Source organism: Antrostomus carolinensis, unplaced genomic scaffold (assembly GCF_000700745.2).
Source record: "Antrostomus carolinensis isolate BGI_N321 unplaced genomic scaffold, ASM70074v2 scaffold11081, whole genome shotgun sequence".
Classification (NCBI taxonomy): domain Eukaryota; kingdom Metazoa; phylum Chordata; class Aves; order Caprimulgiformes; family Caprimulgidae; genus Antrostomus; species Antrostomus carolinensis.
In genome coordinates this window covers 4833-30206 of record NW_010294815.1, presented here as the reverse complement: position 1 = coordinate 30206, position 25374 = coordinate 4833, and the positions used below count along the sequence as shown (strand labels likewise).

The following is a 25374-nucleotide window of genomic DNA, read 5'->3' as shown; positions in this document are numbered from 1 at the left end:
GATTTCAGAGTTTTTAGGGCTTTGGTGGCAGTGGTCAGTATTTAGTGAGCTGGTGGTATTTCCTCCCTGACAGCAGTTAAATACCAAATAAAGTTCTCCCTTTGTCTTTGTGTTGGGTTTGTGTGGGGGAGGGCTGGTTTTGGTAGCAGGGGAAGGGGCTACAGTGATGGCCCCCCTGAGAAGCTTCGCAAAACTCCCCTGGCTCCAAGGTGTACCCAACTCCAGCGCAGGCTGAACTAATTAGCAATAGAGAAACACCTCGTCAAATTCATTTTTATGAGGGGAAGGACTGTCTTGAAAAGAAGAAGGTCAAGAGGACCTGAAGGAGAGGCCATTGACCTCAACAAAAGACAACTATCAGCCTGAACAAAGAGAGAGCTTCGTTGCCAGGAGGAAGGAGGAGAGGGGGGAGGACAGAGAACCTCAGACACCCAGTTCAAAACGCGTGGAGTAGGAGAAGGCAAAGGAGGTCCCTGCAGCCCATGGAAGTTCAATGGCAGAGCAGATACCCACGTGTAGGCCATGCTGGAGCAGAAAGCCGAGCCCAAGGGCAAGTGTGACTGAGTTGAGACCCCAGAGGCACTCAACACCAGAGCAGGGGTGGACCCCCCAGAGCGGGGGATGAGAAAGTGTGCTGGACTTGAGACCCATCTACAGCCCATGGACGTTCCCATGCTGGAGCTGGGACCTTTGCCCGAAGAGATCCATGACTCCATGCGAAGCTTGCATTGGAACACATTGTTCCTGGACTTCCATGCCGGGAAGAGCAGCAGAGGTCAACTGACTGCAACCCCCATTCTCTGTCCCCTGTGCTGCTGCAGGGGGAGAAGTTAGGGGAATTTGGAGCACACAGAATCGTAGTGGTTGTAAAAAATCTTTATGATCACCAAGTCCAGCCATAAACCTAACACTACCAAATCTGCCTCTAAACCATGTCCCCGAGCACCTCATCTACTTGTCTTTTGAATACCACCAGGGAAGGTGACTCCACCACTGCCCTGGGCAGCCTGTTCCAATGCCCGACTACCCGTTCAGTGAAGAAGTTTTTCCTAATATCCAATCTAAACCTTCCCTGGCAGACACGCATGCCAGAACTGGGGTGGGGGCAGGAGGTACACTGGACCAGAGACCTGTCACCAGCCCATGGAGGTCCCAATGCTGGAGCCAGGGGCTGCACCTGAAGAGATCCATGACTCCGTGGGAAGCCCATATTGGAACACTTTGTTTCTGAACATTTTAGCCCACAGGAGGGACCCCACAAAAGAGAGAGCAGCACAGACAAAGTGATTGCAATCTCTGTCCCCTATGCCACTGGGAGGGAGAAGGTAGAGAAATAGGGAGCAAAGTAATCTGAGCCCAGGAAGAAGGAAGGGGTAGGGGGAAGGCGTTGTAAGATGTGGTTGTTATGTCTCAATGCATTACTTAGATGAAATGGCAATGAATTAAATTGATTTTTCTTCCCCAAGTTGAGTCTGTTTTGCCCATGACCATAACTGGTGAGTGAGCCATCCCTGTCCTTCATTCCTAATCTGTGCCCCCTTTGTTGTGATTCCCTTCCCATCTCCTGGGGTGGGGGGAGTGAGTGCAAGACCACATAGTCTTACCTGTGGCTGAAACCACCACAGTCTTACCTTTTAAAATGCCTTTCTGCTTCTTTTTTCCCCATCTTTTTTCCCCCTCATTTGAGATGAAAAGTCTTAAGACACTAACTAGGTTTAGTTCTTTTTTAAAAAAAGGAAGTGCAATGAGCTGTAGAAAGGATACTTATTACAAAGGTTTCTACAGTTAGTACAACTGTTCTTTTATCAAAGTCAACAGATGAAGAGCTAGAAAAATGTGGACCCATTGGACTAATCTCATAATTCCCTTTGCAGGGATTTAAGTATATAGCATTAGCATTTTTTCTTTTGTTTGTTGTGTTTCTTGCAATATGCTCTTCCAGAGAATTTGATTATTTGGGGAAAAAAAAAAAAGTGTTACTGAATGTTCAATATACTTAAGTTTTATATAAATAAATTAAAGCATGCAGTGGCTTTTTCTTTCTAATTTATCTCAATTTAAAGTATAAACAGAGTCAAAATGCAGCTTACTCTGTATGAATGTAATGGATCTGACCTGGGAAAAAACTTTGAAGCATTTTTTAGGCTCACAAACAGTCTTCATGGACATTTTACTTTTGCTTGGAACTTTCTCTTTGGTCCAATATAATTTTTTGGTAGTCCAAGTCACAAAGCAGTAGAGCAATTAATAAAAATGTCAGTCAAAATTAAACAACATATTCTTCATATTGCGTCCAGATAACATGCTCTTTCAGTACTTCATATGAGTAGAGGCAAATGTGGAGCTGTAGTTTTATTTTTTTATTATAATAAGGTGATCTCTTTCTTTGAAGATGAGATTATTTTTTCTACTTTCAGGACAAGGTGGATATTCTTATTTGAAGGAATGGCTTTGGTGGGCTGGATTGCTATCAAGTAAGTCACCTCTTTCTTCTCAACCTGTATGTAAATGCTACATACAGTACATTGTTTTAAATAGATTTATTCCATGATTTTTCATTCTCCTCACTTAAAAGAAATGTCTTTGCAATCACCTTTATGACAGAAGCTGTTCCGATATCCCATCTCTCAAATGTGATCTTTACTCTTTGGAGCTCTTTGCAGAATAACCACCTTTTCTTTAATATCGAGTCAAAAGCAATGGGATCAAACCTGTTCAGCTTCTAGGAGAACTTAGGGGGAAAGTATTTAACTTTCTTCAGCCTTTATTATGTCCACAGGAGTTTAGATAATTTTGAAAGGAAAATTTGCATATATAGTGTAGAAAAAAGATTTTGGGTTGTATTTGCTATCATAGCTATGATACAAAATATTTATAATAGCATGCCTTTTATTCTCCCTCTTCAAGCTAATCTTAATGTTCTTTCTTCTGCAGTGGGATTAGGAGAAGCTGCAAACTTTGCTGCCTATGCCTTTGCACCTGCAACCTTAGTTACCCCCTTGGGTGCACTGAGTGTTCTCATAAGGTTGGTACAAACTGGAAGCAAATGTTGACAAATGAACTATTCACTGCATGAGGAAAAAACAATGTCTTTGGATGAAAGTAGAGAATTTTAATTACAAAACTGAAAACCAATATATTGACAAAACATGCTTTTTATTCCTTGGTTGAAAGATCTCTTGCTTATTTAGAACTGAATTTTCTGGGTAGAGGGAATGAGAAGTCGTGTTCCAAAAACTAATCTATGCTTTCCCAACAAACTTACACCTATATGATAAAGTATTTCTTATCAGCGTATACCAGGTATGCTGCTGATGCAGTGGTAGAACACTGCAATTCATCTCTTCCTAGAGAATTGAAGCTTAAAGTCTTATCCTGTGCTTTAGTTGTGACACAACTTTAAAAGAAAATACAGTATTCACCCATTAAAAGGTTTTCAAAAACATTTCATTTTTATGGGGGCATGATTTCATATTAGGGCACACTTAGTAAGCATTTTGGGTTGGTTTGATCTTTTCTGAGTCCTTCTGGAAAGAAGGCAAAGAAAATTTTAGGGCTTTTAATATCCACAGTTAAAATTGGTGGTTCTTTAGAAATATGAATACCTTTCAAACACTCATTATTTCCTATGTATGAAGAAACAAATAATTTCCAAGTACTTAAGCACATATATTAATATAGTTATCATAGAAGCAGAAAAGACATAGATCATAGGAAATAATTTATTAGCAAAATGGAATAGTTGTATTTTAAATGTTAAAACTTATTTTTAAGACCTGAGTATACTATATAAAACATAGTGTTTAAAACCAACCTGGACCACTTTTTAAGTTTGTTTTTTTTCTTAAAAGATGCTTGCGATAATCTAACTGCTGAAAATGCAGCCGTTCTGTCATAGCAAAACCAGCGTAACTCTGTCACCTACAGATGTGCTGGGATCATCGTGTAGGTAGATGCAGACTAACTGGCTGCTGCTTCTCAAAACAGCCTGAGTTTTAACACCCTCTCCTTTGATGTGGATAGCAATCTTTCCAATTCTCATGAAACAGAGAGGTCATTAGAACTTCATGTCAGTGAGGTTGTTACCCTTGTGCAAAATAGCTGTAATTTGATCAGTGGGTTGAAGAACTATTTGTGAGTGTGTCCACACACCATTAAGCCTGTGTCTATGCCTAAGGTTGTGCTTTATTGGCTAATCGTGTGCCCTGTGAGGTGGCCTCATTTGGGCCATGTTATTATCCTTAGGTTAAATCTTGAAATGCTTGGAGAGCCTGGGGTCAGTCCTCTTTGAAAGGGGAGATGTGCTTTCTCTGTTTTTAGGGGAGTCCTGGCAAGCCAGGCAGAAACTTTGCCTGGGTGGGAGGGCCTGGTGAGGGATGAGGAACAGTTTCCAAAACTTGTGTGTGTTGGTTCTAATGGCAAATGAAGTGCTTTAAACCATTTTTGGAAGAAAATCACAGCTCATGTGGTCAATCCGCAGGTGTGTGTGTGTGCATACCCCTGACACAGTCCATCAGGAAACAGAAGTTCCTTGAACAATTTGGACCCTTTAAACCTGGAGGGAAGGGGTCTTCCAAAACTCCCTAAAATTGGATTGTTTCAGGCTGGTTCCCCATATATCCAAATTCAAAAGAGGTTTTGAATTACTATCATGTTACACGGAAAGATTTTTAATGTCTCATGTGGCTGGTGGAGCTGAATCTTTTATTTATATTTTGCCAAACAGTGCTATATTGTCATCCTATTTTTTAAATGAGAAGCTGAATATTCACGGAAAGCTAGGCTGTGTGCTGAGCATTTTGGGGTCAACGGTCATGGTTATTCATGCCCCTGAGGAGGAGGAGGTCACCTCACTAGATGAGATGGAAAGAAAGCTGCAAGATCCAGGTCTGTATGCAATTGTAATAAACTTGTGCTACAGTTCATAGAGAAGTGTTCAGGACACTGCATAACTTTTAGCATGTACTTGGACGTACTCTGGTATTTTCTCTCATGCACATTTCTTCCCTTTCCTCTTTCTTACAGCATTTGTTACGTTTGCTGTTCTCCTAACAGTTGTTGCCCTCATGCTGATTTTTATTGTGGCTCCAAGGAGAGGTCAGACAAATATACTGATCTACATTTTAATTTGCTCACTCATTGGTGCCTTCTCTGTCTCGTCTGTGAAAGGCCTGGGCATTGCCATTAAACAAATGTTGGAGTGGAAGCCAGTGTATCGAGATCCATTGGTTTACATATTGGTGGGTATCTTAATGCTCTCAGTCAGCACTCAGATCAACTATCTCAACAAAGCATTGGACATGTTCAATACATCTCTAGTGACACCTATTTATTACGTGTGTTTCACCACAACGGTTGTGACATGCTCCATCATCCTGTTCAAGGAGTGGAGTACTATGGACCTGGGTGATATTATTGGAACCCTGAGTGGATTCTGCAGTATCATCATAGGTATTTTTCTATTGCACTCCTTCAAAAATATTAATATCACCTGGAGTCAGTTGATGTCTGCTGTTGTCAAAGAACCATCATTACCACACCATGAATACGAAACCTGTCACACTTTACTGGAGAGCATGGAAGACCCAGCTTTGGCATATGAGGAGGACAACATTTTGTTCAGTCAATGAAACTCTCAAGTGGTGTTCGTCACTGAAGTATCATGAATTGGAGACTCAGCCCACCTGTGTCTACCAGAATGCTCTTCTTTTCTGCAATCCTCTGGAAAACCATCTGTAAGGCCAGTTAAGTGTGGGCCACTCCTCTGTGCCAGCTGTTGGCAGTAATGAATGAAGTTATTAAATAATTAACAAGACAGAAACCTGACGGTGATTGTATGTCAGGCAATTAACAACCTTGTCCTTTTTTTATGAAGCATCTCCTGCTGGGAGAATTTTAGCAGAAAAGAATGTAAGCTATGTTTACAAAGTGCGATTTTCCCATCATGATAAAAGATGATCCATGATGAAGTGACAAGCAATCTGCTATTACCTTAGTGATGACCTTAATATTTCAGGCTTTCTTTATATTTTTATAATTTATTGCCAAGCAAACTTGTAGATAGTCTACCTGAAGGATGTTCAGTGGAGATATAATATGAAGAAAACATTGTTTAACCTCTTTAGCTTTTAATATAAAAATTCATACAGGTTTTTTCATTTTTGATGACCTACCAATGAATGTCAAATAGAAGTCACAAAAAATTTATGAAATGTGGTTCTTGGTAACCGTTCTCCTTCAAAATCAATTTTTTAACTGCAGAGTCTTAGCTCTTCTACCTTAGGAGTCCTGAATGGATTGCAAATCCCTGGATGTGCATGTACCTTTTTATTTCAAAACTATGACCAAGTTATAGTTTAAGAAATAGCAAATTCATTAAAGGCCTGAACACAGTTGCTGTTGGCTTAAAAAAATTACATGAAATAAAAGAATAAATTGTTCAAAGGCAGAAGAAAACCAGAATTTCTACTCTGTTTTATATTACTTTGAGGCTTTACTTATTTTTGTACTTCTTCCTAATATTGCCATTTATTCATCAAAACCCATTTAAGCTTTTCATTTTTTTTTCTCTTTTCCAGAGAAAAGATATTATTGTTTCTTAATAGCAAAACAGTCTTGTTATTTTATATTCTGTTGAAAAAGCAAAATCCATTTTCCAATCTTTGCGCTATTTCTAAAATTACTAGGTAAAGGAAGGGCTGTAAAGGTGAGAAGAGGTGAGAAACATCAAAACGTCTTTTGTTTTCCTTTGGCCTTTTAATCTTTTCTAAAAATGAGTATTCACCTCTATTAGATGCTTTAGCTATTAAGCTACCATAAGCCTTAAAGATTAGCATCTGTACTACAGTATGCTCCTCAGTTGTGGTCACTGATCTTTATCTCACAAAAACTCTTTGCACAGTCCATGGTTTACTCATTACAATCCCCTTTGTTGCCACTTTGTGAGCAAGAACGTATCTTCAGCAATCAGATATGTGGGTCATAACGAGCTCATCAAAGGTAGTCTTTCAAATTTTTTGGTTTTTAAGTGAGTTCAGAACCTTTGCTAGCATTTCAGCAATTAAAAATTGGTTTTAATCAGCTGAGATTTGTATGCAGGCTGTATATTCTTTAATGTACAGAGTGTAGTAAAAGTGGACACTGTGTGGATAGTGAATTGTTCTGTGACAGAAAGCTCATAATTTAGCTGTAAGAACAAAAGTGTTGCTACTGATATTTCATACACATTTGTGTTGTGCAGAGTTTAAGTACTTCCTTTTTGAAAGACGTTCATGAAACATCTCACTTGTTAATGATTTTTAGAGCTTTAAGATTTTTAGAAGCTATCAAAAACTGGAAAAGTAACACTAGGGATACTACCTTAAAGTTACTTCTAAATTGCAAGCACCTTTTTGTTTCACTTGGATACGTTTGTAGTTGACATACCCACAGCAAGAGGTAGAAATTACATCAATGGTCTGCATCTTCTAAACCCTCATTTTTATGATGAACATATCTAAAAATGTGACACTGAAAAGTCTGTGTGGTTCTTCTGCTTGCAGTACTTTATAAAAGATAGCAGGTATTCTTGCCAATGTAAAGAGAAGCCCAGAAGATGTCATTAGGCAGTGGGTATTCAGGTTATCACCTGTGATTGCCTAACTTGAAAAGTAAATTCAATAGTGCAGGAGGTGGCAGCAATGTTACCCCAGTAAGGGAGACATTTTCACAAAAGATGTACTTGCCTTGAAAATACAGTGGCAGTGTATACAGCTTTAGAATATTTTTCAGCTTTCCAAGTGATGAGACTTGCAGCAATTCTTTGCTGTTAAAATGCACGTGGTAAAAAAGCTTCGGAGAAGAAAATACATAAACAGTTTCATTACTTCTTAGGTAATGTAGATAATAATTTGGCTTTATTTGCCAGATTCAAGTTACAAAGTCTTCATAGTTAAAAACAGATAATCCAAATAATAAAAACACTAGAGTTTTCTTTACAGTTTTCCTTTTAACAAAACGTGAATTACTCATACAATTTAAAGAATAACTGAAGAAAATACTGATTGACTCTAAAAAGAGAAAAAGATACTCTTTTGCATAGCTGGTGGCCCCTCTATTTGCTTATACAGTCGTCATTGTGGTGTGACCAAGTGGGTTATTTGTATGAAAAGGCAACCAATCCAGTTCTTGAATGGATGTGTATTGGCATTTTTTAAGATTTGTAGTAATACTTTCTGTAAGAAGTGTCTTGATTCTTTTTATACCAAGTCTGGGCTCTCTTTATACCAACTCCTGGCCATCAAATAACTTGTACCAAGCAAAAATTCTGTATTTTCTACTGGACCTGCATATCTGCTTTTATACATAAATAACATCTACTAGGAAAATAATGTTATTTTCTTACAATGTCAGAAAACCAAAGTTAATGCTTATTTTCATGGTATACAGGAAGTCTATCATGTTAAGAAGTAAATTATTGATTATGCTTTTGTATAAAAGACATTTGCTATAAGAGATATTATTTTTGAAAATGTTTATATGTAGTTAGAGTAAGAAATTTAATTTTTATTGAAATTATGCTAATATTTCTCTTATAATAAATTATTCATGGATTGTTTACTTAATAATATGTGTTTTTTAAACAGGGTATAAAAAAGAGTGTAATTTGTATTTCTGGTAAGCATTTAAATGCTATCTGATAGATCCAAAGCAAATGATCTTGGTTTTAGCAGCTGGTCTTATGCACACATATGTGTGGATTCTGGATGAAGAAGGTCTGACTGATGTCTTTGCAGTTCATGTGCATCTGACCTGGTCATGACCTTCTTTTAGTAGCTTTGACTTTTACTACTTTTTCTGATAGGAAAGAAAATCTTCTACTCCCCTAGAAAAACCATGTGTGAAACTACTATATATTCACCTTGAGCTAAAAAGTCTGTGATGTTATGATGGAACTGGAATGAAGAGTATGGGGAGATCAAGAGGTTTTAGCTTCCTCTACAGAATTACCCAGTTTGTCCAGATGTGTTATTTTTATCCTGGTGTTCTGCAGAAAACACCAGCAAGGAACATTTAATTCTGATGATTGGTAGTCAAAAGACATGGATTTTGAGGGACAAAAATAATGGGCAAGTGAAAATGCCTTCCCTTCTAAACTAGGGAAGAAAACTCAAAGCTGATGTATTAGGGATCTGTTTCTCATGGGCAGTCTCAATGGACAGTATTTCAGTGAGTTGTCAGGTTTTCCAGGCAGTGAAATGAAGGATATTATCTAAAGTAATTTGAAGCGTTTTGCAAAGTAGGAGGAATAGTTAAGAACTAGAATGAAGAAAACCTCAGAGGCAATACATTACTAACCAAATTATGGCTTTTAAATGTTGATACAAAATAAATGTTGGCAGCTACTCCTTGCTACCATACCTCAGGACAAATTAATGGGCAATTAACTTCATTACATAGCTGTGCTGATTAAATGTAGGTAGGTCAGAAAGACTTGGCTAGGTTAAGTAATGTGCAGGGAATTTGTAAGGAAGTACATAGGTTATTAGTTTCTATAGAAACCTGTTCTACTGTCTTCCTTGACCTGTCTTCTCAGCCATGCTTAAATAGCCATGGTATAAAAAAGTTTCATCCAAGGAATCTTAATTCAAAACTTGAGCCTCTTTACTCGTCACAGTTGCATCCTGGAACTATATGGGGAGTTACATACTCCTAGCAAATGCCATTCTCTTACTATTTACATTCCAGTAAAACAAAATGGCCATGTGTGTTAGAAAAAAATCTTTTAGCAGAGTGGGTTTCCTGTAGCTGACTGCTTTCTGGCTGGTTTTAAAGTAGTATCGAGGTTTAGGACAGGATGGGGTCCCTGAGCAGGAGCCAGGCTGGTGATGCATGAGGGAGGGCAGCACTTGGTGATGTGCATTAGTGTCTCTGCAGTCCTCACTGTTTGTGAAACTATATTTATAGATAAGGTAAAAATGTTGGGCTGAAAACCAAATGGCACTGGAGATAAACATCAACAGACTCATACACACAAGTAATTGATCTCCATTGCTCGTCAGGAATACTTTCATTTTCTGAAAATACATTCCAGTTTGTCAACAGTGCAGCTTTTTAATAGAAAAGAGATATATCGTAAGTAGCTTGCACACAGAGGCCAGGAATTCTGCCTTTTTTTCCATAATACTGCCTTGCTGCAAATTTTCAGATGTTTGATCAGGAATTTTCACAAATGCTGAGCACTCATTCAGCTCTTGACTAGACATTCACTGTGTGAGGGTGGTATAGTGTCTCTTTCTAACCTTTACTGCTCTTCCAAGTCTCTCTTTTATCACACAAAGGTTTTGAAAAAAACAGCTAACAGACATCCATTTGCCCACATATGTCTGTCTATGCTCAGTAACATGGGTGGCATTCACTGTTCACCCGTATAAGTACTTTCATTTTTGCCTGTTTGGATATGGTTAGAGTTTGAGCTAAGCTCAGAGGCACCATGAGGACTAAGGAGGCCCACTTTGTTTCTGTTTATGGGTGTAACTGTTCTGGTAAGTAGATACACTGTGGAAACCTGACCTTTGTCCTGTAGACCTTTCTTGTTGCTGATTAAGCACTGGTTTCACTGACTCTGAAGCATGTTTTAGTGCTTTTTCGCTTATTTACTTTCAACCTGATGATAGCAGATGTTAAATTTATCTGCATCAGAGTGCTAATAACAGCCTACTCATAATTTTCTCAAAGCAGCCTACAGAAAGATTATATTGAGAAGCTGAAGGCTGGGTGGGCAAGCATTATTGGCTCTGTGTATTAGACCAACATGTTTCAGGGATGGATGCATATTCACCATGGGACACCTCAATGAAACAGGCATGAGCAGGGTTCTTTAAGTACATAAACCTACCAGAGCTTTTTATTGCATGGTACTGTAGTGTATCACATATTAACTTGCACTAATAAATGTGGCAAAACCAGTTTTACAAGAGCTACTAAAAAAGATGCCTCACATATTATTCAAAGTCCCCGTGTACTTTTATATTGCAGAGACAATTTGAATTTCGCATTTGTGGCGCATTTTCTACTGAAAAGGCTTGTACTTCTGTGGCCTGGGCATAACATTGTGGTGAGCTCAACGTGTGGTACTGTTGCATAGGTCTGTATTTAGTCATAGGTCTGATAAGGAACTGAATGCGTCAGTTATAAAAGTAAACAGTGACCTAAGTTGGTGGCAATTCTTCTAGCAGATTATGTGAAGTGATAGGATTATCATGCTTCACTTGAAGCAGAAATGCCTTAAAAGTGTGTTTGAAGGTACTCCCAAATGTTCAAACAATAGGATTAAGAACTTCCTTTCCCAAGGGGTGATAACTTTCAAAACATTTTTGCAGTAAAGGTGAGTGATTAATGTCAGGCATGGATGTGAACCAAAGATGCCATCATCTTCTGGAAATTCAAAACTTTGGATGATTGATATATTTCATTTTATTGTTACGGTTATTTTTTATATTTGTAAAGGAAAAATTAAGTTGTGCAGAACTCAATCATTCTTCAGCTAGTGGGTTTTAACTATTTTGTCTACAAAGTGCTATAAAATGAAATATTGTGATGTATTTACCTATAAATAATGCACAATGCAATCACATCTTTTTAAAAAACTATTTATTTGTAATGGTCTGTCTCTATTCTGTAGTAAAGAATTATTAACTTCATCTGCCTTTTCTATAATATATTTGTATCCAGCAATATTAAGATTTAAAATTAAAAGTGAATGATAATGTAACAGGTAGGGTTACAGACATTGTCCGTGTCGGGTATTGCAGGATCCATCTGAGCTAGACTAATTTGAAGCACTTTGTTTTACTGTCAGGTTCCAGCTTGAACTTGTCCATTAACCATGCTGGGCACTTGCAAGGGAAGGACTAAGGCAAGCATGGGCGTTTGAGTAGGCAGCAGCAGGGGAGGAGTGGGAGACGATACTGGCAAAATTTAGGGAGACGTTTGGATAAAATAATCCTTACTCACCTTCTTTTACATGGAAATGGTAGAGAAGGTGCCTTGACCTGCAATGCAGGTTTAAAATGCTTCACAGATGCCCAGACTTTTCAGCTGCTCAGGTGTGACTTGAGAGCTGCTAAGTGGTGACCGCTCGCTTTGCCTGCCTTTACCTGCAGCGGTGGTTACCGGCACACACATGGGTGCTGCTCTGGCGGTTGATAATTAGCTCTCTGCCCCTTCTGAAACACTGCTCCGTTTCTTCAGTGCTGGATGCTTTGCAGCAAAAGGGCTTGCCTTTAAACATAACTTAGCTAGAGCTTTATCAGAGGTTCTTCCATCATTTTTGCTGTTGCCAATCAGTATTCCTCAATGCATGAGTTATGTTAAGTACCAAATAATTTAATAATATTGTTAGAGGAATTAGTGTAGCTCTGACAAAAAGAATAAATAAAAAGGCTTGTAAGATGGGTAAGCTTGGTTACTTCTTTCCAGACAGATTTTTCTCTGTAGTCGTGAAAACAAAGCCTTGAGAGTCCTGAACCAGTCTCCTGAGGTATCTTTTTCAAATGAGTAAAAATTAGGCGAAGCCTGAACAGCTACTTCAATATGTAGGATGCTGGTACTGCAGTTTAAGTGGAGACTGCTGTAAAAGGATGTTTTCTGTATCAGCTACCTTATTGACATGCTTAATGCTAACCTTTCAGTAAACACATTGATGTAAAATCTCTGATTATCCTATCACTGTTATATCTGTGAGGGTCTCTATTAACTCTGCAAAAGTAGGACGTCCTTCAGGTTTCTGAAAAGAAAAGCAGAGGGTAAATATTTATTAGCAGATTGATTAATTATAGTACCAGACTTCAGAAACTAGTTACAAGTACATATGAGCTACCACTTTTGTACCAAGATTACATTTTAATTTATTAAAACAGAAGAAAATAACAAGTTTATCATTTGAGGGAAAAAAAAATCATCTGTTCTTCATTACACCAGCAGTGTGAGTGAGCACAGCCACTTTTCTAAGCGTTCCTATAATTTCTTTATACTTATTTCAATTCTGGACCAGAATTCCTATAGGATTTCTCCCCTGCAATGAATCACTGGAAAGCACTACTGCTCAGGAAACCACGATACTCAGGAATGTTGCCTAGGCTGTTGAAAAAGGATATTCACTGCTGTATCATTTGATGTATTGCAACTCAGCGTGGAACAGACTCCTGGGTGATGGCAGACAGGAGAAGAGAGAACTTCCCTGACCTCTCTCTGCTGGCTGGCATCCCAATGGATGTTTGCAGTAAGCACGCAAGCTAGATGCAGTTTAAATTTCAGTCTCTTAACATTTTTTTTTAATCTCAGTGTCTAAAATTTAATTTCATATAGAGTTAAAAGATAGGCAAGAAAAGAGAGGTAGGATAAAGGAGACAATGGTAGCAAAAGGTTCCCCAGGTACTCTCAGTGTATGCCTGCCTGTTTATATGAAAGCATTGCACACAAAGGTCTTCTGAAAGTACTTTTTATTAAAAATTAAAGATTAATTTCCTGTAGACACTAGAGGAGGAGGGACCTTAAGGGATTATTCAGATTGAGAAGTTAATTAAATCAATGTTTTGATACCAATATAGAAAGAAATAGGTGCTGGAGAAATGGAGAAAGAACATCAAATACCAAATCAGAGTGAAGAGGGTGAAAGAGTGCAGCCTAGGAGCTGTAGTGATGTACAGAGCTCCTGATGTACACCAGAAAAACAGGCTTTAAGCCCCACATTTACTGGGCATATCCTGTTTGTATACGAATGTGTTAAGGTTATCATTTAGAGCAGAGCTAGAGAAAGCTATGCATGATACGGAGGTGTGAAAAAGGTATTACATTTGACACAATACAGAAGCAAGATAATAGTGGCATATTCAAAACCAGGGCTGGTCTAGGCTTATTCTACTGATTATGTGCGTTATATTTATTAGATGCAACAGTCAAAAGAAACAGAGGCTTGTAAGCCTAGGTGTGATTTTTGAAAAGCATAGTGAGAGATACTGAGGATGCTGCAGATGTGAAATAAGGATTTAATGCCTCCGTTTTTTAAGATTGCTTTTAAATCCCCATTACAAATTAATAACAAAGTAAAGTAAGATCACAGGAAAAAAAGGGCAACAAACCTCATGCCAGCAGCTGTACATGACTTTGTACACAGTATGTGATGCCAAATGTGGTCGATAAAGTCGGTTACCCTGAGAAATCTCACGGACAACTTCAGAATTTGACTTACTTTCAAAAGGCATTTTGCCTTCTGTGAAAACTTCCCACATAAGTACACCTGGAAGTGAACCAAAATATTTAGGACAAAACAAAAACCCCAAGCCCACAAGCTATTTAACAACATTAGAAGCAAAAAAAACCACTCTTGGTTTTTTGTGTATTGCATGAAAACATGGGCAACATGAGCTGAATGAAGACAGACTACGAAAAACATCTTCAACTGATACAATTCTACTCTCTTTTAAGTCAGCTAAGATGGTGGTTCATGAAACTGAGATGAATACACATTGGGCTAATGGAGATGTACCAAGAATCCACATTTCAGTCAAAAAGTTACAGTTACGCACAGAGATTTTCTACTAAAAAACCATACTCATCCAATACAGGCAAGATTTGAAAAATGGGAAGGACTCAAGCTTAAGATAGATAGTATCAGTAAAAAGTTACACTTTTTAAAATTATATTGGTAGTTTTAGGGAATTAAAACTTAACACAATAGCACATTAACCTAATCAACTCACCAAATGACCACACATCTGATTTGCTGCTATATTTTTTGAAATGAAAGACTTCAGGAGATGACCATTTGACTGGAAACTTGGCACCCGAAGAGCTAATATATTCGTCATCAATGACGTACCTAAAGGATAACAGGAAACAGCATATAGATTTTAATGACAGTTAAATGGGAAGCAGTTCTGGCAACATTTCCACAGATGATTTATAATTCCATCAAAATACAGTATCAATTTAGAAACAAAGAAATGGTATCACTAGTTTAATATAAAATACACACAGATATCCACACTGGAAACTATGGACTTTATGAGATTTCTGTTTAAAATAATTATTTGAGTTGTTCTTGAGAAGTATGTCAGAATAAAACATTTTAATATGCTCTTTAAGACCAGTAAGATGGTTGCTATTGTCATCTTCTAGGCATATATTGATAGAAAAGATTCCTATGCCGTGGGCGGGAAAACCAGCAGCAATAAGCAATTATTGTATCTTCTTAAAAGAGCCCACCTTTTCAACCACCTGTACCCAAACACTACTGGCAGAGGCTGTACTTTGTAGCTGATGGGTGGTGTTCACTGCCCAACTTCACAGATGTGATTTCTGGCATGTTTACAGAAGCAACACAGAAAGAAATGTTCATCACATACAAGGCAACAGCTCTTGCAAGTGCACTGGAAAAGCAGTTCTCTTTGCCCAAGCTTAGAGGAACTGACCTCCCGGTTAAGATGAAATTATGTCACCAATGCAGACATTTATAGGGAAACATTTTAAAAGGCTATTAGATTGATCCCTACCTACATACAAGCACTGTGCACATTTTCCTACTATTAATGTTCCTGAGTAGGTGACAGATGTGCATTATACAGCATTTGTTCTCATGGAAGGCATAATGCACAAGCACCTTTTAAAGGGGGTCACATTAAGAGAATTCATCTCTTTGCCTCCTTTTCCTATTTTGGTGCAGGCACAAAAAGATGAGAGGTTATTGGATAAGAAACTTAATGAAATAACAGTACAAAATAACCAGTAGTGGCAGTTGTGTGAGCTCTGAAAAATAAGATTGTGATCCCATCACCTCTCCATGGTCTTCCTGAGCGACTGAGTTCCTATCCTAGAGCCACACCACTGGTCTCCACTTTTTGGCAGCAGTGAGCCACTCTGGTCTATTATTCTCAGACTGGACCCTGACAGGCCTTTGATCTCTTACAGTGTTTTCTGGTGCATTTGGATGAGTCCAGACCCCTGATACTGACCTTGCCCCTTTTAGGGAGCAGTGCAACCAGTGGTCACTGCCATGCTACAGGACAGCCTTTTGAAAAACAAGTATTTAGTTATGAACTGCCAGGGCGTCGTAATCCTTAGGTTAGAAATAGGAGGTGAAACCTAAGGGAAAGGTAAGCCACATGGTCATGCTGATCTAATGACTTGCAGCTGCAAGGTGATTGTCACCACCAGCTCCTGCTCAGAGGAGGTGGTGGTGACACCACCAGAGGAGGTCACCACCAGGGGAGGTCACCACCACCTCCTGCTCACCTTCAGTCTGCCAACCCAGCAGGAAAACAGCCAGTGAAACACAGAAGGGGAGGGCTTTGTGCTGGGTTTGCAAGGGGAAAGAAGGAAGGAGTGAGACAACCCCTTTGGGTAGGAGTCAGTCATTCAGTCAGCTCTGCTATAAAATACAGCACATCCTTGGGGGGAAGTCTGTGCGGGCAGAGCTACGTTTCTCTGGCCTGTGAAGAGTCAGAGAAATGCACGTCAGAGTGCATTTCACTCTCTTTCTCCATGTTTGGCTGGTCTTCTCATTAAGCAGAAAAACCACTTCCTGGCTAGAGCAGAACACATCACACTTCCTGCCTGACCTGCTGGCCCTCCCTGCATCCTGCCTGACCTACTCAGTCGCTGCCACCTCTAAAGGTCAGCACCAGCACCCAGATCTGTCTCAAGGGACCTTCTGTCCTCCCCGTTGCTCAGAAAAGTTGAGGAACTTGTTTCTTCAAGCTCCTGGCAGCCGTGTGCATGCTGGACGTTTCCCTGTTCATGAACTACTTCTGAAGTTTACCAGGCATGATGTTTACCTGTCTCATACTCACCAACAGCAAGAGAAGGACGTGACATGCATCTAGTGGTATAACAGTTAAACAACGTTATAATTTTCATCAGAATTCAAAAATTGACCACAGTGGAATTCCCCAAATCAGCAAAGCAAGCAATGAGGTTAACTCAAGGTCATGCTGCAGCTGACTTGAGAACAGGTTCTCACTAAACCTGCGTCAATGGCCTCGTACCTTGCCATGCCGAAGTCAGATACCTTAACGATGTGCTCAGCATTGACTAAACAATTTCTTGCAGCCTGGGGAAAATGAGATAAACATATCTGAAATGCATGCTAAAGCATTTTAAGAAAAATACAACAACTGTTATTTTTGTTTCAGCTCATACTGTTTATATTCTAAAAGGAGATGTCTCTTGCTCAAAAATCTAGGTGAATTTCTGGCTCTGACTCAGTGAACATATTTTGCTACTGTGTAGTTACACATCCATAGCATATATCAGCTTGAAACATTTGTAGTATGAGTTGCAATATTTTTAAATATTCCTGCATGGTGAAAGACATTTTAGGCTGCAGTCTAGTTATCCAAGCAGATATTTTCCTAAACACTATCATTAGGCCACTTAGTGTGAGTTTTTCATTACAGAAATCAGGAAATCCTTGGAAATTTTCAAGATTTTACACTTCATCAGGCAACTAGGGAGAAGAGCAGGAAGATTTCCTCTCTGCATCCAGATGTGAGCATTGAACAAAAAGCAGAGAGCAAGGAAACAAGCTCCTCTCCTGTGGTTCTCTGTGTATGAGGAGCAGAGTGGAAAAGCAGCTCAGCTATCCCAGCACCAAGGTAAGGCAGTAGGGAGCAGAAAAAATGTAGATAGAAAAATATTTTATTTTAAAATAAATCCTCATCGTTGCTGACCTTTTGCATTGCTGTGATTTTGGTTGTGTTGTGATCACTTCATGATACTCTTGTATTGGGGTGTCCTAACACCGACCTACTCCATTCTAATATCCCAATTTTCTCTGTCTTCTCTCATTTATCAAGTAATTTTTCCAGCTGTCCACAGACAAAAGAACAGCTGAAAAGTTTTGGTTTACAGGCAGGAAAACACTATTGGCTTATCAAATAATGCAGGGCTGAAGTCTTACAGGACACATTAGTGTCCCATAAAATTCAGTGGCATGTTCTATACTGCCAATATTTACCAAGAACTTCAGAAAACCTATTGTACTTACTAAATCACGGTGAATAAAGCTTTTTCTTTCCAGGTATTCCATCCCTTCACACACATCCTGGCACATGCTCAGCAGCATGTCTCTGCCAAGTTTCCCTCGCCTTTGCCGAAGGTAATTGAGCAAGCAGCCATTTTCCATGAATTCAGTCACAACGTAGAGAGGCTTGTGGTGTGTACACACTCCATAAAGCTGGACCAGCTTCGGGTGGGAGAGTTTCCTATTTTAAATGACATTTTAGACAGGCTAGCATTTGTCATTGGCAGGTAAATAGACCTTTGATTCGCATTATCGTTTTGAAAAATACTTCCAGTACTTGATAAACAGCATTCAGTTCAACTGGCCTCAGAGTTGTCCCACTATCTAACACATTTCTGCCCACAATTTCCTCTGAAAAGTGCAGTCTTTGAATTCATAATTGTTCATCCATTATATAAATGCAGTGAATGCAAAGCTTGATTTGGGTGATGTGAAATGGAAAGGTCTAGTTATGCCTGGCTTTCAGACAGACGACATGACCCTGCAAGGGTTCTTCTCTTCTGGGCTGTGCCAAGACCTAGTCTGGACACTTCCCTAATTTACAAAATTAGCAGAAATTGTAATATAGTTTCTCAAAAGCTTCAGTTAGGTGTGAGGTCTGCCAGTGGTCCTAGATGCACTGAATTATGGATGAAAGAATTGTTGTAGGAGCACATTTATTTAGCAGCACATTTACTGCCCATTCAGCTCCACAGCACAAAGCAGTGCACACTCTAAAGAAAGAGTCTGACGATGCATCTGTGTCAGTCCAATTCAGACATTTATATCAGCCTTTCTGTCCTGCACATCCACCATTCCTGTCAAACTGGTTTGCCTGTCTGTTTTAGATGGAATTAGTTTATATTTATTTCTTGGTCACCTCAGTGTCAACTGTCGGATATAATAGCTTTTGTACTTACATCATCACTTTGGCCTCCTCAATGAAATCATCTTCAGACATTGCACCTTCATTGATTGTTTTGATGGCAACCTTGATGGTTGCTTTCCATTTACCCAGCTGAACAACTCCAAACTGCCCACGCCCAAGTTCCTTCATGAATGTCAGTTCAGATGGGTTTAATTCCCAGTCCTCTGTAAAATCAACCCAATATGTTACAAGAGTCAGGTCAGCTTTCCTGAGCTGTGCTCCAGAAGGCGCGCCTTGCTATTTGCAGTTAATGTGTATAGCAAAACATCGCAATCGTTCATTGTGCTATAGCATGTTTTAAATATCTGAAAATTTCCCCATGCTCATATATGTTTATAAGTGAGTGTTATTTTACAGCTTGTAGAATGTGATTATTGTTTAAATTGCTTAATGTAGGAATGTCTGGAGCTTGAAGATGACACAAATGCTTAGCTTTGATTACATATGAGAACTTTTTTGGCATTATTATATGTGATGTTGAACTCCAAATCGGTTCTGGGTATATTGCTACAGAAATAGTTACTGTCTGCCTCTATTGTAACAACCACAAGAGTTCTGCTCTTCAGAAATATTAAGCCTTGAGATTAATGGGAAAATTCACAGGAAAGATAATACAAAATTTTGGACGTTCCTATCATCTGCTAGGTGATATGAACTTCCTGATCTATATACACAAAACTGGTATCTATTGCTTGTTTTCTAGTACTGTATAAGATTTAATTCTTATTTCTAAAACTTGCAGAACTGACAAGGAAAATCTTCCCTACAAATAATACTAATTTCTATTTCTTAAGCATTTGAATAGCTTTTGAAAAGCTATTAAATGTGTATTTGAGTCTTAGACCTGCTTAGAAAAGTCCAGATCGCTCTGAAATGCACTGGTGGTTGCAACAGAAACACAAGTCGATGAACAGAAGGACTCGAGTCAAGTGTCTCATTTGGTACTGATGTCTCATGAGGAAATGAGTGTCTGTTTCAGGTGAATACGCGACTGTTTATGTATTTCTTATTACTGGGAAATTTTACAGTTACAACTTAATTATTAGCTGGGTGAATGTGATCTAAATGCATGATGCAGATGCCTAAATCTCCACCAAAAGAAGATAAAAAATTTACCGTAACTAAATCCTGCTGTTGCTGGTGAAGAACCTCTGGGTGATCCCACTGGATGTCGTAGACGAGTGATAAGACCTGTAGAGAACAAAGCAACATTCTTCTCTTGACCAATTAGTCCATTTTAAAGTATGCTGTATCATACATCTTTTCAAACAAAAATATTTGTAATCCAACGTACATTTCTTATTACTTGAAGTTACTTTTGCTTACAACTTGTTCAGATAAAACAGTACAGTGAGGAAAAAATGGAGGAAGACTATTCAATAGAGCCCTGACTACAAAAGTATCTATACTTTCATACAACCAAAAGAGATACTCCTGCTCGTTTGTACGACATTAGTGATCTTACATAAATGAGTACTACAATACTGTATCACCCAACTAAGTAATCTCTTACAGCATGATTTCTCAGGATTGTTTCCCATTGCAAGAAATATTTTTGTGTCTGTCATTCATTTTCTTTGAATTCATGAGCCAACAGTACCGATGAGTACATTCCCTCATCGAGGACTCCCTGCATTGATTCATTCTTTCCACTGCTACTTTCAGGTCCTTTTCTGCTTCATGTGTTTCCTATAATCGTCCTCCCTCCAGCAAAAGGCTCTGCCCATTCCCATATTTTTCTTCCTCACTAATGCGAGGATTCCCTGTGTGTTTTTCCATCTCCACTCATTCAGTGTAAAATTGTTTTATATTGTATTAAAACAATAGGCAGAACCAAAGTGAAGGGCATTGTTTAATGCTAAAAATTATAAAAGGCTGCCATCAGCCAACAATTAGACGAGGTTAACTCTGGTAGACCTGCAAACCAGTGTTAGAGAGTACTTGTGCTCCCTAATTCTGCCTTTGATTGTTTGTGGGATGGGTTTTTTGGCCAAAATCCATAGAATGCTGCCTGCTGATGCACAGCATAGCTCCTGCTTTTCTTAAATTGCGTGCATGCAAGTCCTTGTTGTAGACAAGGAAAGAATTATGATCAAATTTCATACAAGTCCCATTTAGTCAAATATGAACTAAGAGAATACAGAGCAGGTAAATATATTGGGCTTCTGGCTTTGTAAAATTCATTTAATACACATAGATAAGTCTGGTAGTTTCACTTCCCCCATGGCATGTGCACACTACAGCTATGACTTTGGCAGAAAGGATCATGGCATATTTGAATTCACTAGCAACAGAAAAACTTGTGTCTCTCTTTATAAGGAAAATATTAGAGGAAGAGTGATTTCCAATCTCTCAAAGTCCTGAGGAGCTTTAAATCGTCAGTTGTAAAACCTTATCAGCTTACATGCATTACCTGCAGCATTGTGTTGATGATACTCGATGAGTTCAGGAACAGATGAAAAGAGATATTTTTCTGCTACATAATATTGTCCCAAGTGGTTTTTCTTAATTTGATAATGTCGAATATCTCCACTATGACTTCTGAAATCAACAAAGGATTAAAATTTTCAGTAAAAAAATTTTATACTATAAATCTGATTAAATTTCACTTGGAGAGAAAGCACAGAAAAACCTGAAATCTTGGGGTACTATTCTCACCTTGAAATGGCTGTGTGTAGCTGGGATAGTGTTTCAGGGGAAAAGAAAATGACTCCTTGAGTGGATCTCTCTCTCAACTTTGGGAGATATTGCACAATGGTTTTTTATTGCACAAGGATTGTTGCATCCATAAGAAACAGCCACAGCGTTTAACAGATGTTCCTCCTAATTCAGCACTTATTTAAATCTAAGCTCTTAAAATTAAAATAGTCTTCATTACCTGAGTTTCCCCTAAAAAGTTTAAAACACAGTCATGTATACTGTGAGATACATTTTCTGTTCTGCTTCTCAAAAGGCTCCTCATTGGAGCTTTTATTTGACACATTTACTTTTCTGTATTTCTCTGTATTATGTCTTTCTTGCTTTCTGTACATTTTGCTGCCCATCTACCCCTACTTTCTGGGAGATTCAAAATTAAGAAGTTATGTTTTCTTTTCAGGCTGGAGTTGGTATCCTACAGCAAATGTGAGTCTGTGCCCAGCACAGGGGGTGGCAGGGAGGGAGGGCTCACCCCACCTTTCCAAGGAGAGAAGGGAGCGAGGAAGAGAGTGGTGGTAGCAGGGATGCCTTTTCCTCTTCCTATCGCCCCTGGCTTGCTCTAAGAGACAGAGAAGGAAAGGAGATGTCACTGATGCAGGAAGATGTAGGAGGGCTGGGGGAGCAGGGTATAAGGCAGCTTGAGAAGCTGTAAGTCAGCACTGTGGTTGATTGTTACTGATGTGGGGGAAAAGCGAGTCCTGTGGAAGTCCTCTGGCAGAAGAAGTAAGACTGCACAGTGAGGAGGTAATGTGATTTTAGGAGAAAAACAGGAGAAGTTTGTGGACAGCAGCGTCTGGGATGAATTACAGTGTGCAGAGCCTGCAGAGAAGGGAAGCAGTTTGGTGTGGCGGCCGAAGGCTGTGGTGGCATGGTGTGGCAGCCATGGCACTTCATGTAGAAAGAGAGACAAGAAGATGCAAATATAAGGTCTTATTGCCTGCATTATGTGAATGGGATGCACAGCTTTCACAGCAGATTATTTGAGGATTTCAATGAGGGCAGTCAATCTCGTCTTGGCAGGACATTTGCACCCTGACTCCCAGATCCACTGCCCACCATCAACATTTCTGCACATGGAGTAATTAACTCTGCATGAACAGCACCCCAATGGTTTCCTGCTCCTGCACACTGCATATCCAACCTACCCACTTCTCCTGAGGAGTATGGGGGAAGCTGTTCCACCACCTCTTGATTCAAACCCTAACCATTCAGAAGAACTCACCCTTTAGCCTGCGAATACATGGACAGCGTAAGAAGTCCCTTTTGACTTGAATCTCTAACAACAAATGCACCTTCTTTGGACTGAAAAGAAATACAAGTAGTTATTTTCTGCTTCTGAGTTTGAATAATCCTTCCTTGAGATAGGACTTGCAGCTGAGTACAGAATTCTGTGGAAAACCTACCACTATTTGGGAGGGGGATAAAGCAGTGACGAATGGGAATTGATAGCCAGGTAGATAGCAGAGCAAAATTAACCAAGGGAAAATACTAAGTGCCAGGCAATTTCTTGGAGTGAAATAATGTAGGTGAATTATACTTGTCAGTGTGAAATAGTGAAAATGCTTCAATTTATTAAGAAATCAAATTGTACAAGTCACTAGAATAAAATACTGTGAGACCGCTCTGAGATGTTCTTCTCTGGTCTGTCTTGCCCAAGCTCTGTGTTAGTCCTTGAGCAAAGACCTGATGAGTTTAACTGAGTTAGGCACTTCGGTGACCAATAGCGGGTAGAACACAATATGGCTTGTTTTATACATAAGGAAGACACAGGGGTTTTTTCAATCTCTGCTCACCTCACTAACTTACTTACTAAATGGACTTTAATCTTCAGAGTTTCATACAAAAGACAAGCACAGCAAGCCATGTGCAATTTAATTTATCTAGTGTGGAAAATCTACATAGAATTTGCTGAGGTTATAATTTAAAACTCCGTGAAGTCTGGATAGTCTGCACTGTACACTTACCCCAGAAAGCCTTTTTATTTTAAAGTACTCTCTTTATTATTTCACAGCAAACAGACTTGGATTTGACTGTGGTAATGTTCTTGATGACTCTACTGATAGATCTTTCTAGATATCATTAGCTCTATGTGTAAGCTGAGTTACCTTCTGGCGCAAGAGTAGTTCTGCCTGGCTTCTGTTTATGTTTTTGCAGTACCACCTGCAACGAGGAGACAACCTGTCCTTTAATTTCAGCCAGTGAAAATTAATGTTTGCTCTGTTTCACAAAAGTAATCCATTTTAGTATTTGCACTATTCCCAGTCCAAAAACCTGAATAGAACTATTGTCATACATAAACATCTCTTAATTTTTAATTACTTTATTAGACTCTTGTAAATGTGACAATTTTTTTCCCCATTCACTGTGATTAAATATGAGCTCAAACAGAAGAAAGCCCAGGAAACAGGTACACCAAACTGTGATGAAATTACTGTCCCACTCACTGCGTCAAGCCTCTCTTCTCTAGAATTTTGCAGAATTTTACTTTTCTCTCCAGAAAATTAGATTTAAGTAATTAGAAATAGTAGTTCCAAATCAAAATGCTTAATTTATTCTGAGAGTAATGTTTTGTAAGAAAAAAAGAGAGCTTTCAATAGACACCTGTTCATGTCTAATAAAGTTTGAAGGATCAAGCACTAAAATGTATCGCTGCAATCCATTTTCAGAAAAGAAACACAATTATAATTTTCAAGAGTACTTACTCATATATTTCTAAATTGCTTTTCTTGTTCTCAGTAACATAGTTGCTGGGAATTAGACCTTCATTCCTGAAACAACATGTTGTGGATAATATTATAATATCATGCAAAATATTAATAGGATTAAGATATACATCTTCCTTTTGTTGAATTACAAGGTTCCTTATACTGTTGACTATGTTGTTAGATACTGAATCCTAACATTGGAATTGACTGGAAGTCTTTCATTACAGGCAAAATCATTCTGCCCTACAACTGCGGATGGCTACAGAAAAGAAAAAGTCAGCTGGGATAGTATAGAGTGTTAAGAGCAGCATGTTAATGAAGATTTTCAAGTCAAATCAAAAGAAAATTTAGAAAAAAAATATATATTTCTTCTGAATCATAAGCCACTCTTAATTTCTGGGCTATACAAAGCTTTTATATGAAGAAGTAAAAAGTGTGTGCTTTCATGTATATACAAAATAATAATCAGTGTACCGCCAGTGCAATATGAGTTGAGGAAAAGCATTCTAAAGTATTTAAAGGAGAAATCTGAATGGGAAGAAAACAGTTATATTTAACATATAATCATTCCCAACATCAGAGTACAGGATGCACTGAAGAAAATGCAAAGGAGAAAGGGGAATGACATGAAACAAAGATAAATGTGGAACGCAGCCTAACTGAAGTTATCTAGCTCCCTAAAATGTCTAGGAATTTTGGACGAGGGATTTTAGAATCATAGAATCATAGAATGTTGTGAGTTGGAAGGGACCCACAAGGATCATTGAATCCAACTCTTGCCCTAGCACAGGACAATGCCAAGATTCAGACCATGTGTCTGAGGGCATTGTCCAAATGCTTCTTGAATATTGTCAGGGTTGGTGCCATGACCACCTCCCTGGGGAGCCTGTTCCAGTGCTCCACCGCCCTTTGGGTGAAGAACCTTTTCCTAATGTCCAACCTAAACCTCCCCTGGCACATCTTCCTGCCATTTCCCCTGGTCCTATCATTGGTCGCCAGAGATC

General features: G+C 38.9%; 2 protein-coding genes across 2 annotated transcripts in view; one reads left to right on the top strand and one right to left on the bottom strand.

Moving 5' to 3' along the window:
* Positions 1–2417: 2417 nt before the first annotated feature.
* Positions 2418–5630, top strand: NIPAL1 (NIPA like domain containing 1; the record flags this gene model as incomplete). The annotated part of the gene is made up of 4 exons (XM_010177762.1): positions 2418–2474; positions 2935–3025; positions 4727–4887; positions 5026–5630. Coding segments are annotated over 4 exons (914 nt in total), but the record flags the coding sequence as incomplete, so codon positions are not given.
* A 7067-nt stretch (positions 5631–12697) lies between these two features.
* Positions 12698–25374, bottom strand: part of TXK (TXK tyrosine kinase) — a 15439-nt gene continuing 2762 nt past the window's right edge. Inside the window, exons 4-14 of the mRNA XM_010177760.1 lie at positions 24368–24433; positions 23771–23825; positions 22888–22967; positions 21382–21509; positions 20085–20159; positions 18961–19132; positions 18026–18242; positions 17025–17089; positions 14742–14860; positions 14121–14278; positions 12698–12766 (exon numbers count right to left, since the gene is read on the bottom strand). Of these exons, the coding sequence (XP_010176062.1) occupies positions 12698–12766; positions 14121–14278; positions 14742–14860; positions 17025–17089; positions 18026–18242; positions 18961–19132; positions 20085–20159; positions 21382–21509; positions 22888–22967; positions 23771–23825; positions 24368–24433 (1204 nt within the window). The remainder of the gene's footprint in view (positions 12767–14120; positions 14279–14741; positions 14861–17024; positions 17090–18025; positions 18243–18960; positions 19133–20084; positions 20160–21381; positions 21510–22887; positions 22968–23770; positions 23826–24367; positions 24434–25374) is intronic.